At 33.3% G+C, this 17,054-nt stretch overlaps 1 protein-coding gene across 50 annotated transcripts in view; it reads right to left on the reverse strand.

The window, feature by feature from the left end:
• The window catches only part of ROBO2 (roundabout guidance receptor 2), a 1,676,226-nt gene that overhangs the window by 56,915 nt on the left and 1,602,257 nt on the right, over window positions 1-17,054 (reverse strand). For 47 of the 50 annotated variants that reach the window (XM_084991702.1, XM_084991700.1, XM_084991678.1 and 44 more), the window contains 3 exons: window positions 16,733-16,857; window positions 14,056-14,227; window positions 3,120-3,302 (listed from right to left, as the gene is read on the reverse strand). In XM_084991702.1, coding sequence (XP_084847828.1) covers window positions 3,120-3,302; window positions 14,056-14,227; window positions 16,733-16,857 — 480 coding nt within the window. The remainder of the gene's footprint in view (window positions 1-3,119; window positions 3,303-14,055; window positions 14,228-16,732; window positions 16,858-17,054) is intronic. The other 3 variants (XM_084991709.1, XM_084991707.1, XM_084991693.1) reach the window with 1 other exon arrangement.

Genomic DNA, 17,054 nt, shown 5'->3' on the forward strand with positions numbered 1-17,054 from the left:
TGATTAACAAGATTTTGAATGAAGTAGGAAAAAGCAAGTGCTGAAATCACATTTTACCTGTTTTCAATTCTACTTAGGATAAGTCTAGCATTATTAAATTTCTTAATATATATAAATTGCATCAGCTATTTAAGTGTAATCCAGGATGAAATTTGGGGTTTGAAATAAATGAGACCATCTTTTGTTATAAGTTAATTTACAAACTGATCCCAAAGTAGACATTTGTTTATTAGGAAAAAAATTATTACCACTATCATAAATCAATAAGAAAAAAGTGAGTATACTACTATTGCTATGTAGTAAAAAGTGAAAACATTAGACTTTCCATTTTGTGAGGAAAATCACATTGCTTTAACTTTACTGGGTTTAATTTCCATGCTTGTAAAATTGTAAGATTCCCAGAGAAATTTTTATGATAACCAAAATATAGACAGAACCAGTATGCACAGAATATTTTCTCTATAATTTTTATAAAACATGTCAGAGAAAAATATCCCTGTACAAAATCTCTGTGCTCTTACAAAAATGGACCATTAGCTCACCCATGAAATATCAGAAATTTAAACATAAGATAAAAACATACTACGTGACTCATTTCTATTGAAAATCCTCATATTGTCTAAGTTGTATAATGATAAGAATATAAAAGTTTTTATTAAAACATGGAGGATAGGATATTTATGGAGGAAAATGGGCAGAAGATACCACCAAGTCAGATATGCAATGCTAAGCACCTGTGGTTTGGATTTTCATTTGCTTCTCACCTAGAAGAGCACAACAGTTGCTGGAAGGCAAATTACCACCTGAAGGTGAGCCCATTCTGAGAGTGAGCCATCTATCAATTACATATAAAGGTTCAAAAAGGCTGCTCTCTGGCTTGGCCTTATTCCAAAATATTTGAAGGGCACAGCACCTTCTGAGTTTGCAGTTCTTCTACAAGTCGATGGACATCAATCACAATGAGAAATGATCATAGAAAGTGGACTATTCTTGTCAAGCTCAAAGACAACAGATATTTTCAAATTAAATGCATAGATTTTGCAAAGAACTGCTTTTAAAAAAGAAGAAGAAAAAGAAGAAAAAAGGCTGTCTGACATAATTGTACAGAAAACACAAACCTACCAATTTCAAGAGCTCTGCTATTTGGAAGGAGTGAGTGAATGGAGATGTGTGCAGGTTAAAGGCGACACTGTAAATGTGGACATTTTAGAATTTTGTACTGAGGTGACTAACATAGTCCATCTTTTATTCTTTTCACTGAAGTCAAGTTAAGAGATTAAACATAAAATAGTCTTTGAATTAAATCACATGAGTGTGTCACAGAAATGAAATGGCATGTGGTGACTGACTAAACACACAGGTTGATGGACAGTGCTTTCAGGGTATGAAAGTAGAGGAAGGGACTGCAAAATAAGAAGAAACACTAATGTGTCATTAATGTTGAAGACTCTGACACTCCACAGTTATTGCTCAGCATCCTTTTCCAGGAAGAATCCCTCCTTGATAGGGCAGTAAGGTGCTTCCAATAAGAAATAAGAATGGCAGGGCAATAGCTAGGTATTAAGTATGGAAGCCCCCTTTCAATGGGTACACTATACTACCTTCTATAGTCCTGGGAATTTATTCTAACCAGTAACTAATAAACTTTATTTTCATAAGCTATGTAAATGAGCCATAAAGTCAAAATAGTCAAATGATCGTATTTAAATGCTGTCAAATAACCAACAGGATAACCAACTGGGTGCTATTCCTTTCATTTTACACTACTTAGACATTTTCAGAAGCTTAGAAGTCTACGAACTACAGCAGCTGATAAGCTTAATAAGCAATGAGGTTTCTGTCAAAATCACTTATTAAGACATTTAAGCTTCTTACAAAGTTAAAATTAGAAAAAGAAGATGAATAAAATGTCTCAAAAATTCTAAAACATGTGGAAGATGATGGTAAATTAAAATTGTTCTTTTAAATTATAGAAAGCATGAAATATTGTGAGGCAATTTCTTTTGATGATCACTTTTGTCAGAGAAAAATACTTAAAATGCATTGCCATGTGAACTGTAATTGAACATAACTTCAGTATTGAGTTCATTTTTTTTTTTTCCTGTCTTTTGTCTTTTTAGGGCTGCACTGGCAGCGGCATGTGGAAGTTCCCAAGATAGGGGTCGAGTCAAGGCTGTTGCTGCTGGCCTATGCCACAGCCACAGCAACGCCAGATCCGAGCCGCGCCTGTGACCTGCACCACAGCTCATGACAACACTGGATCCTTAACCCACTGAGCGAGGCCAGGGATCGAACCCGAAACCTCATGGTTCCTAGTCAGATACATTTCCACTGCCCCATGATGGGAACTTCTTGAGTTCATTTTTCAATCACTGACTTGATAATTCTCCCCCTCTCTCTCTGTCTCTGCCTCTCTGTCTTGGAAGTATTTTGAAGCTCACGGTTCTGGACATACTTAAAATTCCTGTTCTGGATTCTAAGAAAACATTTTTGCAAACAAGTAGGACACCTAGGGTCTTCTTTGTTTTTGTTTTTTTTTTTTTTGCATCTTTTTCTTCCTTCTAAAATGCTTTTTGGTCACTTCGAGATAGACACCCTAATTAAGTGTCTAGTAAATCACTCAGTTCATGCCTCATCAGTCTCATCAATCCTCCTGAGATTTTTTTGCTTTGTTTTTATTTTCCATCTGGGACACATTTCCTATTGTACTCTTTATCTTGAAATACAAAAAAAAAAAAAAAGAGGATTTTAAATCTTTTTTTTTCTTCTCATCATTTTAGGAGTGCTCTTCCTTAACTGTACTTTTCAAACAATGGTGTCAGAATGCAAAGTGTGTGTGTGTGTGTGTGTGTGTGTGTGTGTTGAACTAGTTGAGAAAAAATGACTATTCATTTTATCAATGTGCACTCTTTTTATGCTTCATTGGAGATACAAGCAAAAAGACTGTCTTATGGTCATAATGTGATATGGTGAAGAGCGGTGGTTTAAAGCATGTTGTTTATAATTGTTTAAATAAGCCAAAAATATCCACCCATTCATTATTCCCTTTTGTACCCTCCCTTGAATTTTGTCATATTCCTAAAGATAAAACATTTTCTTAGCTGGAAATAGCCTCTTACCAGCATAATTACTGAGTCCCTTTCTCTTCTTTCTTCGCCAATACAACCAAATGCTAAAACCCATCAGAATTACCCAGCAGGCACCACCAATACCAGCTATAAAGGCTGGTTGCTTCACAACATCAGTGATTTGCTCAGTTATGCTGTTATTGTTTTCAGTAATGACAACTTCATTTCGTCCCCCTATGGAAGAAACAATAGTGTTAGTAAATAAATGCAAAAAAACCCGTACAAAAATACATAGATGGGACACCAAAGGTATAGAAGATTAGAACGTTCTTTGAAGCAAGTAATATTTGCTGTGGCCTGAGTCGTTCACAATTTATTGATAACCATATTTTATGTTTCAAAAGAAGAACCAAATCGTAAGTTTGAAATGTGATTAAGAACATTGCTCCCTTGTGTTTTGTTTTGCTGTGATAGATTCAGAACGAAGTCTTGATTTATTGCCTCATAAATAAATACTAAAACAAGTGCTGAGCTGAAACAACAGTAACTTTTCTTCAGCAAGATAAAGCATTTTGTAATATAATTTTCATTTTTAAAAAAAGCAATTAGAATACTTAACAGCAGATATTCGCAAATTACCTTACCCTTCTGGGCACTGCCTAAAATACAAACGTTCATGAATTCCCCAAAAAAATTCCCTTAATAATCTACCAAAGAATGTATTTTGATCAAAAATCCTTCACTTTATTAAACAACGACAATTATGTAAACATCTTTCACAGAGATTAGTATCTCAAGTGTCACAAAAAGATAACATTCCTACATTCCCCTAGAGTATCTGAAACTAATTTGAATATCCACTTCAAAGTTGGCTATAAAACAACTTAAAAATTAATTCTAAAGTCTACATAATAAAAACATACATTTAAATGAATCTGGACTAAGTTTATTCCAGAAGTACTCATGTTTCTGACAATGTAGACCTCTCAGAAATAATAAAGAAAATCTCAATCAACACCTTTAAACGGGTTTAAAATTCATGGACTCCTAATATCACTAAAGAGCAAAGATTTAGGTATTTACTTAACAGATTAATGAATTCAGACACTGGGAATTAAATGATTTCTTATGTCAATATCATATCTCATTAGTGACTAAACAGTTTAAAAAACCATAAGCAAAATATAAATGGTGGATTTCAGCATATCACTTTAAAGGAATGCGTGATTTTCATTGTTTTAGTTATCATGGCACTGTAATATATTAAGAAAAGCAAGATCTTTGAAGTTCCACACTTGAATATCATCTGTGCCACTTACTGCTAAGTAACCAGTGAGCTTATGTAGGGCACAATTTCTTTGAACCTCTTTTTCTGTTAGTTGGCAAGAGTATTGCCTATTTCATATATTTGGGAGGAGTAATTGAAATGATGGATGTAAAGAGGTTAATAGGAACAATAATTTGTGACTCAAAATTACAGCCCATGTATGGCAAAGACTTTAAGAGCCACTCAGGTAGGAATATAAGTTGTAAATTATCAAGATGTGAAGAGTCCTGCAAACCACAGGTAACTTATTTACAATGGTTTCACCTTTCTTCCAGGGCAGAAAATTAGCATATATTTCCTAGTTTTCCTTGTAGCTGAGTGCAATAAAGTGACTGAATATTGACCAAATTGTATACTGGCAGATGCATATTATTTCTGGACCTGACCCATATATCACTGTGAAAATACTTGACACACTCTCTCTTCCCAATGTGTTGGAGAGAAACAAGGGATCTGTTGCAGGATGCCAACCCTCTAAGAGATGGTAGAGTCACTGACTGGAAGAATCCAAGTTCCATAGAAAACTTTACAGAGTAGATATCCCCTCCTCCATTCAGCTGACCCATATTAGACTGGACTATGAATAAGAAAGAAACTTTCATTTTGTTAAGCCAATCAGAATGCCCACTTGTTTGCTATAGCTGCTAGTATTTTTTTACACAGACTAATATTCCATTCCTGAAACGACTTTTGTGTTAAATTCCAGATTTAAAAACCAGCTACACTTACACAGTAATCTGGTTCATTCTTCCTAATCTATCTGCTCTTAATTATTATACATAAAAACGTAGTCAAAATGTATTTAAAATGAGCTCATATTTTCAATATGAGACAGACACACACCTGGTGATTTGCTAAACATTAGTAGTTACTAAAAAGAAAACACCTTATAGCACAAAGAGAAAAGAAAAATTTTCCTTCTTTTGTGTAAAGATCCATAAAGTATCATATTTAATATAGTGGAATATTTGTGTTACCCAAGGTGTATTACTATTTCTTGTGCTGCTGGCATTTTTGAAACAACGTTGTCAGCTGGACTAATTAGAGCACAGACAAGGGATGTGTGTGACCTGTAACGCTTCATTGTTCTTACGGACAAAAAAAATATAATGAAATATAATGTCTTCCTCCCATTGGAGAGTAATGAAGAACAAAACTAATTTGTTGGACTAAAAATTAATTAGACACATCAGATTCAATTGTACCTATTACTATGAAAGTTTGCAGCTGTTCCACATATTATTATCAACTATGTAAGGTAAGCATGAAATGGCCAAATGATTAAAGAAACAATAGGTGTGTTATTAAGCAAGATTACTGAGAATTTTAAGTTAATGTAAGTTTGTTACATGATGTGATATTTGATGCTTATGTATTTAAATGTATTTAGTTGCACATGTATGTGTGTAGCTGCAACAATATAAAATTATGGACATTTTAATGCAAAAGTCACCTTACCAGTAGAAACTGTAGACAAGAGGACAATATTACTTTTCAGCCTGTGTAAGGCTGTTTATCATATTTGTATAATATTTTAATTGATGATCCCTTAATGTAACTCTCTGGAATAAAAGCTATACTGAGAAGGAATAAATGAAACAGTACATTGACTGGCATAAAAAAACCCTAATATTATCATCCATAAATTACAGCAAATGCCAATACATGATTTAATTAAAGCAAAGGGGAAGTGAGTGGTCTTGGGCCACTTCAAGTGCTATTTCCAGTACTGAAGCGACAATAGAGAAAGTGTAAATTGAAAGAGGAAAGGAGATTAGCCATTACTAAATCACTTTTTAACTAAGGAATAACAGTTGTGTAGATAAGGTTATCAGACAAGATGTTAAGGTAGATATGCAGGAGTAATTAAAGAAACAATTAAAAGCTTCTTCAGTACAACAGTAGATATTAAAAAGAAATAAATCTCTTGAGGACAGATAGCCTTTTCAGGTTGAAATTTGCCTGTTGTGTGTGTGTTTATTTCAAGTGGTACAGTTCTGTTTTCTATAATTACATCTTGGATACCGTGTATTCTAACTGCCTAAAAAGAAGATAGAAATATTATTTTTTATTTCACAGAAAAATTTGAAAAATTGTATGACACATAAACAAACTAAAAGATACAATCCACCTAAACAGTTTTTAAAAAATGATATGAGTTAAGCAAAACTTTCCATTTGATTTAAAATAATCTAAGCTAATATTATTTTAAGTTACTACACAATTGTTCATTTCTTAACTATCATGACATGAGCTTGGGGAAACGGTATTCTTACATTTTTTTTACTTGTTCCCCAATGCAATAAATCCCCCCAATACTGTGAAACAAAAAGTCACTACAAATGAAAATCAAAACCAAAGGCAAAACCAACCAACTTTCTCATGCTTGAGAATTATATTTATTACCAAAGATAATAGGAAAAAGAAAACCTGAAAGGGAAATATAGGTAATTGGTAATCTTCCTAATTTTTGATTTAGAAAAACTACACTAAGTCAATCTTTTCCATATATATGCTAGAGAGATAGTGAAAAAAAGCTTTGTTTATCTAGGCATTCTCATAGAAAACTACACCTTTCAAATATGTTTGTTTTGTTTTTTTAAGCAAAATACTGATAGCCTATTTCTAAATAACATAAACATTCTAAATATTATTTAGAAAACACACAGAAATAAGTACACACACACATACATATACATAGACATATATGTAATGTATCCATTAAATCTTTTTGGGTGTACTTGTATTTCTTATTCCAATTTATTTTAGAAAATCTCAAAAGGGTAAGATTATAGGTTTCCCTCAGGTTAAGAAATTAATTCAGTCTGTATGACTAATTAAGAAAAGGAAGGCAATTTAAAGAAAAGTTAATACTACTATAACTTTTTAAAGGCTTTTAATACATAAAATAAAGAATACTTGGAGAATCTAAAAAATTCTAACATTATGACTAAATGTTAACTTTCTTCTTATACAATAAGTACTTTGTAAAAGAAACAATTTTACAGAATTTAGCAGTATGCTGAATATTTTTAAAAGATGAAGACAGACAAACAAAAGCAGGGAAAACTTAAGATATACGCCTCTTGAAAGCATAAAACCAGGCAAGAAAAAAATTGGCATTTATGAGGCTTTCTGCCTCCTTAGCATAATCCAGGCAGTGCTAGAGGACTAGAACCCAAGCTGAAAAGTCTCAATCTTATTGATAGAAGATATTAAATGATAGCATTCAGAGCTGCCAGTGTGACTGAAAATTGAAGGAGAAACCATAAGAAAGAGGAAACCACGGGAGAGTGATGTTCTTAAATCTGTCTATAAATTCTCCCTTGATCCTCGGGTGAACACTGACTTGTGCATGCAGAAAGGTAATTTCAAGGATCTGGTGAAAACCGAAAGGTAAAAGACTAAAGAGGCAGAACAGACTTTTCAGCTGATGTCCACTGCAGAGAAGATTGTGTTTGAATATTAAATTCCATCAGGTTAGGGGAACCAGACGGACATATTAGGCTTTTTTCACTGAAAGTCTGGAAGCACCATGTCCTTTAGAAGTAAAAATCAAACTGAGGTTTTGTCTTAAGAATATGGTTAAAAAAAAAAAAAGAATATGGTCAAAACATAAATAGCCAATACTAAGAAAATGTAAAAGCCAAACACTGCAAGATCAAAATTAATCAACCAGTAACATAACTGTCTCTGAAAACAAACAAACAAACAAACAAAAAAACAACACTCTTCAGGAGATCATGAAATTGTACAGTAAGTCATCTGCAACATCCATTATATAGTAAAAAATTACCAGGCATGTGAAAACAATAACAACAACAACAAAAATGAGGAAAAGATAACCCAAGATCAAGAGGAACAGTAATCAATAGAAACAGACCATGAGATGATCTGGATTTTGAAACTAGGAGAAAAGGACTTTAAAGCAGCTATTACAATATGTTTATGAATTTAAATTAAAAGAAACATAAGGAATGAACATAGGGAGATTTCAGAGGGAAACTGAAAATGTAAAAGAGAACAAATGGAAATTCTAGAACAGGAAAATGTATAAGTTGAATAAGTCACTAGATACTTCCACTTTTGCCCATGAGGAAATAATAGCAGTGGGATATGCAAACCAACCATAAGCAAGTAAAAGACTAACCAAAATACGTGAAACAAAAGGGCAGGGTTATGAGGACAGGGAAATAAACAAGGGGAATTTTATTATATTTGTAGCTTTCTATTGAGACAATTTCTAAAATGCGATGCAGTGAGGGGGAGCCCAAACATAGTTGAATACTATTCCTGAGTTAAAGAGATTAGTAAAAACTCAGGGAGCCTGCAGAAATTCAGTTTAAGGAACAGAATACCAGAAAAAGATGAGTAACATAAAGTATTTTTCTTAATTTTAATTTATTTGAAAGATAGTTGATTGTTTAAAGTAAAGCCAATAATAATACTTTAGTTCGTATACTTGTTTTTATTACATGTGTAGAAGTCAGATTTAACAATAGCAAAAAGCTTGAGAGGGAGGAAAATGGAATTGTATTTTCTGTGATCCTTATATTATAAGCTAATCCTATAGTAAACATTTCAAAAAGAGGTATACCTAATAATCCAATACTGACCATAAAATATAATACAGAGAGTTATTTTTTTCATTGAAAAGAAATCAAGAAATTAGGAAGATAGCAACAAAGTCAGATAAAAAGTAAATAGCAAAGGGTAATTTAAGCTCCAAAACATCAATAAATATTACATTAAAGAAAATTAACACTCCAAATAAAAGGCAAAGATTGTCATATTGGATAAAAAATAAAGCCTAACAATATGCAATTTACGTAATAGAAATATACATTAAACATAGACATACGGGGGTTAAAATCAAAGGATGGAAAAACCACAAAATGCAAACACTAAAAGGCTGTACTAACATCAGACAGAGTAAGCTCAAGAGGAAAGAATCTACTAGGAAATAAAGTGAGGCAATTTATAATGATAGATAAAGGGTAAGTTAATTAAGAAGCTAAATAATCCTAAAAGGTATTCAGTTAAAACAGAGTAGTAAAATATATGAAACAAAACCATTTAAACAAAAAGGAGAAATATACAAATCTATAATTATAATACATTTCCACTCTTTTCTTATTAAAAGAATACATAAATAGAAAATCACTAAGGATATGAATAGCACTACCAATTGATTTGATCTGACATTTATAGAACATTCCATTCCAAAACGGAAAAATAAAAGTAAATGTATGTTTTAAAGACACAGAGAACATTCACTAAGACAAAATTCTGGGCCATAAAATAAGTTTCCATATTTAAAAGGCTAAACTCACACAAAATACATTCTCTGGTCTTAGTAGAATTGAAGTAGAAATCAGCAATAAAAGCTATCTAGAAAAATCACAAAAGATTTGGAAATTTAATTAACACACTTCAAAATAACTTCTGCAAAAAGACAAAATTTTTCAGGGAAAGTGAAAAGTGTTTTCAATTTTATGATAAATGGAAACACAACATATCAAGTACAAGATTCAGCTGAAGAACTGCTTACAGTAAAATTTATAACTTTGAATATTCATAATAGCAAAGAAGAAAGGTCCAAATCATTGATATGTTTCTATTTTAAGAAGCAACATAAAAGTTGAGTTCCCTGGTAGCCTAGCAGTCAAAGATCTAGTGTTTTCACTACTGTGGCTTGGGTCACTGCTGTGACACAGGTTTGATCCCTGGCCCGGGAACTTCTGCATGCTGCAGGCATGATCAAAAACAAAACTAAACAAAAAACCAAAAAAAAAAAAAAAATAAGCAACATAAAAGTAAGCTGAAGAAAAAAAATCAGAAATTCATTAGTTAGAAAGGAAATAAATAACAAATCAAAAGTGGGAGCTCCCGTCGTGGCGCAGTGGTTAACGAATCCGACTAGGAACCATAAGGTTGCGGGTTTGGTCCCTGGCCTTGCTCAGTGGGTTAAGGATCTGGCATTGCCGTGAGTTGTGGTGTAGGTTGCAGACGCGGCTCAGATCCCGCGTTGCTGTGGCTCTGGGGTAGGCTGGTGGCTTCGGCTCCGATTAGACCCCTAGCCCGGGAACCTCCATATGCTGTGGGAGTGGCCCAAGAAATGGCAAAAAGATAAAAAAATAAAATAAAAAGTGTATACTTTGAAAGAATTAACAAAACTGATAAATCTTTATCAAGATTAAAATTAGAGGAAATAGAGAGGGTAGGGGGAAATGAAAAAGGAGAGAAGAAAGAGAGAACATAAATCCACAGTATTTAAGAACAAAAGCAATGGCACTGCTACTCATCCAGCAAACATTACAATTAAAGATTTTACAAATAAGGAGATATTGCAAATGAACAAGTGATAATAAATTCAACAATTTGGATGGATTAGACAAATTCAAAATACCAAATACCAAAAATCCATTTACCACAATCAACAGAGAAGAAAAAAAATTTGCACAAATATAAATTCATAACAATAAAAATAATTCATAAAGAAAACTCTAAACACAGACATTAGCACTGAATTCTAGAAGTATTTAAAGAAGAAATAACACCAGGCCTACAAAAAGTCTTACTGAATATAAAGGAGGAAAGAATACTTCCCAAACCATTTTGTAAAGTTAGACACTCTGGTTCCAAAACTTGACAAAGTCATTGGAAGAAAACCATCACTCAATATCCCTCATGATATTATACATATACATATATGTATATCAAATCCATTAATATCTGTAAAAAACATAATACATCCTGACCAAATGGGATTGATCCCAGGAATGCAGGATTTATTAACCTTTGAAACTATTCAATAGAATTTTACCATACTGACACAAATAAGAAGAAAATAGATGATTATCTGAATACAATTGGGAAAAGCATTTTGCAGTTATTAAAATAAATGAGTGAAGTTTTAGTAAGCTCCTAAGATAAAAAAGCAATACATAAAGTTAAATTCATATATAACATAAAATAGTTGGATAAAGGAATTTTATAAATCCACTTACAATAGTGTAAAAAACATTAAATGCTCAGGAGAAAGCTTAACAAAACATGTGTTAAGACCATAACTGAAAACTACAAAATACTGTTGAAAGAAAATAAAAATAAACAATAGAGAGGTACATCATGTTCCAAAAGAGAAAGACTGACTATTAAAATGTTTAATTTGTCCAATTTTATGTATAGATTCACCATGTTTTCAATCACAATTTCAACATAATTTTGTAGAACTGACAAGCTGACTTGAAAAGTACATGGAAAAGCAAAAGTTCTGTAATAGCCAAAACAACTTTGGAGAAGAGGGAGTTCCCGTCATGGCGCAGTGGTTAACGAATCTGACTAGGAACCATGAGGTTGTGGGTTTGGTCCCTGCCCTTGCTCAGTGGGTTAACGATCCGGCGTTGCCGTGAGCTGTGGTGTAAGTCGCAGACGCGGCTCGGATCCCGTGTTGCTGTGGCTCTGCCAGCGGCTATAGCAGTGATTTGACCCCTAGCCTGGGAACCTCCATATGCCGCGGAAGTGGCCCAAAGAAATAGCAAAAAGACAAAAAGAAAAAAGAAAGAAAGAAGGAAAAAAAAAAAAAAAAAACTTTGGAGAAGAAAATCATGGAGTATTCACATTACCTGATTTCCAGAATTTCTACAGGCTGTAGTAATCAAGATAGTGTGGTTTAGCATGTTGATAGATATATAAAGAAATGGAAGAATATAGGGAACCCAGGAACAAATACCACACAAATATAGTTAACTTCTGGAAAGCAAGTTTTTTTTCAGTGACAAGTGCCTATGCATTTTGATATACAAATAGAAACAAATAAGCCTCAACCCTCAAACTACATGCAATTATTTTAAGTTGAATTATAGACCTAAGCATGAAAGCTAAATCTATATAAAAGCTTCTGGAAGACAATACCTTTGCTATCTAGAGGTAGGACATGGTTTATAAGAAAATACTAAACACAAAAGAAAATTCTGATAAATTATAGATCATGTAAATTTAAAACTTTTGCTCATCAAAAGACACTATTAAGAAAAGGAACAGGGGAGTTACTGTTGTAGCTCAGCAGAAACAAATCTGACTGGTATCCATGAGGACACAGGTTCGACCCCTGGCCTCACTCAGTGGGTTAAAGGATCCGGCACTGTTGTGAGCTGTGGTGAAGGTCACAGACTCGGCTTGGATCTTGTGTTGCTGTGGCTGTTGGGTAGGCCGGCTGTGATTCGACCCCTAGCTTGGGAACCTCCATATGCTGCCGATGCAGCCCTAAGAAGCAAAAAAAAAAAAACAGAGAGAAAGAAGAAAAGAAAAAGAATAAGAAAAGGAACAGGAAATCCATTGATTAGGAGAAAATATTTGCAATGCAATATATGACAGAGAATTTATATTGAAAATGCACAAATAACACCTCTTTATCAGTATCATGAAAAAATGACACCATTTTTTTTCTTTTGGCTGCTCCTGCAGCAAATGGAAGTTACCAGGCCGGGGATCAAATCCCAGCTGGATATGCCACAGCTGCAGCTGGATTCATAGCCCACTGCACCAGGCCAGGGACTGGGCCCAGGAATTAAACTGGTGCCTCCATAGAGACAAGCCAGATCATTAACCCACTATGCCACAGGGGGAACTCCAAACAACATCATTTTAAAAAGGCAAAGACTTGGAAATTTTACAAAAGAAAATATGTGAATGGCCAATGAACACATGTGAAGTTGTTCAACATCATTAGTAATCGAAGAAAATTAAAGTTAAAATGACAATGAGGTATTTTACACTCACTGGAATAGCTAAATTTACAGATGGCAACATCAAATGCTAGTGAGAAGGTAGAAAAACTGGAAGTCATATCCTTAGTGAGAGTATAAAATTATACAATTTAAAAAAAAAATTTAGAGTGTCTTATAAAGTCAAACTACATCGGTGCTATTACCCAGAAATTCCACTTCTAGGTATTTCTCAAAAATAAATAGAAACATATGTCCTCAAAAAAAAAAACAAAAAAACTTATACACTCTCTCAAGAGAAAAAGAGAGAAACAAAATATGATACATTCACACAACTGAAAACTTCCCAGAGATAAAACACATGAATTGCATAATACATATAAAGGAGAATCTAAAAAACATTATGGTCAGTGAAAGGAGCCAGATACAAAATATTATATTCTGTATGATTCTATTTATGTATTTTTCAAGAAAAGTCAAACATAATTCATGGTGATAGGGAGCAATTTTCTGTAATAATGATAGGAGATTCAAGAGGGATTTCTTCTTTGGGATAGTATATTTGGATTACATAGTTTCTTTTGGCCTGTTTCTGGTTAATTTTTGACATTTTTTTGGCTAAGAGGAAGCATATAGATTTGAAACATAATGAGCTTTCTTCAGTAAATGTCTCATTTCCTATTGTATTTCAATGGCATCAAAATTACAAATAAAGCTATTGATTAAAAAGTTTGTGGAAATCTTAAGAACACAAGCAATTGCTAGCATTTTTGTTAGAAACTCTAGTCAGTTAACCATTGCCTAAGTGACGTGTACATCTCATCACTCATTTACCACATATCCACTGTTGCGATGGTAGATTCCAAAAAATAATCTATCTTGATCCCAGTTGACTGATTCTAAAGCACAGCCTGTATAGATTGGTACTCACCAATTATTATCGGCTGTGGCTCACTTTTTACTCCAACTCCTGCGCTGGTACTAGCTGCAACCTCTACCCGGTACTGAATACCGGGGAACAATCCACCAATTATTACAGATCGAATGGCTGCATCCACAGTTTTATTGATGTGGAATCGTGTTTCATTCCCCAGACACCAGATCTATATAAATGTAAAGTGAATAACAAAAGAATATAAAATTATATAAGAGAATATAAAATGATCTAATTATGATTGATTCTTTAATAGAGACCAATCTATTTTCTATTTTCTAGGCTTATTAAAATATCTGTAAATGACATTTTCTTAAGCCTAATTTCTGCTGAACATACATATGACATATATGTATGTGATCAGGTGTACAAGTGTGTGTATTGAAAAAAGAACCATAAAAGAAGCTAAAATTATGAAGCATTCCTTTATATTTCACCATCAAACTGCTCACAGTACAATGATTCCCTTAATATCTTTGCAAAGCCTAGAAAGTGGTCCTTGGTTGCAAACAGCCTTTAGGTATGGATTAAAACACATATATTCCTCTGCTTAATTTATTTATCAAGATTTATTATACATATAATCTATTAAAAATATGGTGATTATTAGTTGTAGTATCCAAGGTATATAGGTATACATCAAAATAATTTATATTTCATTTAAGAAAATATTAACTTATACATAAGTAGTTAACAAGAGTAATTGACTAAAGTTATAGGTATTGACTGAGATAAAATTAAAGCCAATATTTACACTGACGGTAATAAATCTTAATATTGATCAAAACATATCTACACACACATAAACATGCATGAGAACAAAGTGATAGGAAGTCTTTAAATATGGATGTGAGGGATGCTAGGCTTGTACTTCCAATAAACGGCAAATTTTAAGTCATACTTCTTTCTGGGATATGGAAATCTGTTACTGTAAAATGTGTTAATAAAAAGTGTATACTTATTTATATTATATTATATAGTATTTATAATCTACATGGGGACACATTAAGTAGGAACACATATGATTTGTTTCTAAAACAGGTAAGTTCCTGAAAATTTTTCTTTAAAATAATGTCGTTGAATTGTAGATTACTTCTATTTAGTCTATGAAACCCAAGTTAGTAATGGAGGAATATTTAGCCTTTACCAAAATATACACATTTTTACCAAAATAGGACAATCTTACATAAGTAAGAAAATGTACAACTTATGAAAAATTATTATGTTGTGGAAAAAAACCAATATTTAAATAAATTGAAGTTGATGATATTTAGTCCTAGGTGATAGAAATGTAAAATTCTAACCTTATCAAAACACACACCCCAGGATATATAAATATTTGATTTTAAAATAATGTGTCCTAACACTTACAAAATTTCAGAATTAATATAATTATGTTACTGTAAAGGCACTTATTCTTATTTTCTTATTCACATTTATATATAATGTGATAGGAATAATTTTAAAATACAGATTTATGTAAATTTAGTCCATTTGCTTCAGTGACTTAACCATTAAGTTAAAATTCTATTTTATTTTATTTTTACTTTTCAGGGACGCACCTGCAGCATATGGAAGTTCCCAGGCTAGCGGTCAAATCGGAGCTACAGCTGCTGGCCTACGCCACAGCCACATGGCAATGCCAGATCTTTAACTCACTGAGCAAGGCCAGGGATTGAACCCGAAACTTCATGGTTCCTAGTCAGATTCATTTCCGCTGCGCCATGATGGGAACGCCTTAAAATTCTATTTTAAATTTCTCATTTCTTTTTTTAGAAATAACAATGTTTTGAGTGAAATTATTTAACCTAATTTCACCCACCAAATATGAATTCCTGGAGTGAGGTGGCATGTCTAGTTTTCTTTTCTAATAGATCTACTCAGTATGCTTTTGCCAGAATTCTATAAACATTTATTAATGGGAAAACACCATAGTTTTGAATTTGTACAAGGTTTAACGAGGTGTTTTACTCTCCCACATGGTCTAATCACATCACAATTAATCAGAATCTTCTTTCTCAAAGTTAGACAACTTATGTCCCTTAAACAATGTCTCTCAAATAATGGTGAAAAAACAACGGATATATATACTGTTTCTAAATAGTAACAAATTCATCAATTGAAAATGAGACTTTTGCAAAATTTGTTTTTTTCAATAGCTCCCTTTTTCCAAGTGAAATATTCTATAGAATCTCAATAACTTGATAAATGCAGAATTTAAGGTGGGAGCCGGTACTGCCCACACTCCTAACCCCTCCCAACTTTTAACCCCCTGAAGCATCTTTTATGAGAATACAGTTTAAAAATAGCTGCTCTGAGGCCCATTACACAGAATCCAACAAGAAAGATAAAGGCACTTTCTGGGGTAGGGCTTCACCATCCACCCTGTATCCCATCCCTCATAATCTCTGAAGTTCTGCAATCACATTATACAAAAAAACACTGCATCATTATAGTTGACTTGTCCCACTGAGTTATCTTGTGTTATCCATAACCTTGCATTAGGTTCTACGTAGAATGCATTTGCTCCTTTATCTGGCACACAAAGATATAAAAAATGACAGTACACTCAAACTCAGTAAGGGGGCCACTAGAAATGTTCCTCATTCCGGTGACCCTGAGATTTCCCTGGGAACTTCTGCCCGTGAACTTTCTTTCTTCATCCAGGCCCTACCTTGTATTCTTGGATAATTCCATTCTGATGATCTGGAGGAGGAGGATCCCAGGAAACACTAATACTTGTGCTATTGTGGCTTCCAACTGTCAGCACGGTGACAGATTGTGGTGGGGCACTTGGGGCTGCGGAGGAAGTGAGCAGAATGAACACAAACTGTAAGTCTGGGTGTGCATTAACACTGCTTATAGAACACAAATATGAGGACAAGATGCGGCAGGGTTTGGTTACCAGTAGTTCTGCATTAACAGTGATGGTTTTAAAAAATCCTTTAAATAGGAGTTCCCATCGTGGCGCAGTGGTTAATGAATCTGACTAGGAA

The sequence above is a fragment of the Sus scrofa genome, chromosome 13 (assembly GCF_054392235.1).
Source record: "Sus scrofa isolate SSC_HxYL_T2T_F1_AM1 chromosome 13, Sscrofa_HxYL_maternal_Yorkshire_Landrace_v2.0, whole genome shotgun sequence".
NCBI lineage: Eukaryota > Metazoa > Chordata > Mammalia > Artiodactyla > Suidae > Sus > Sus scrofa.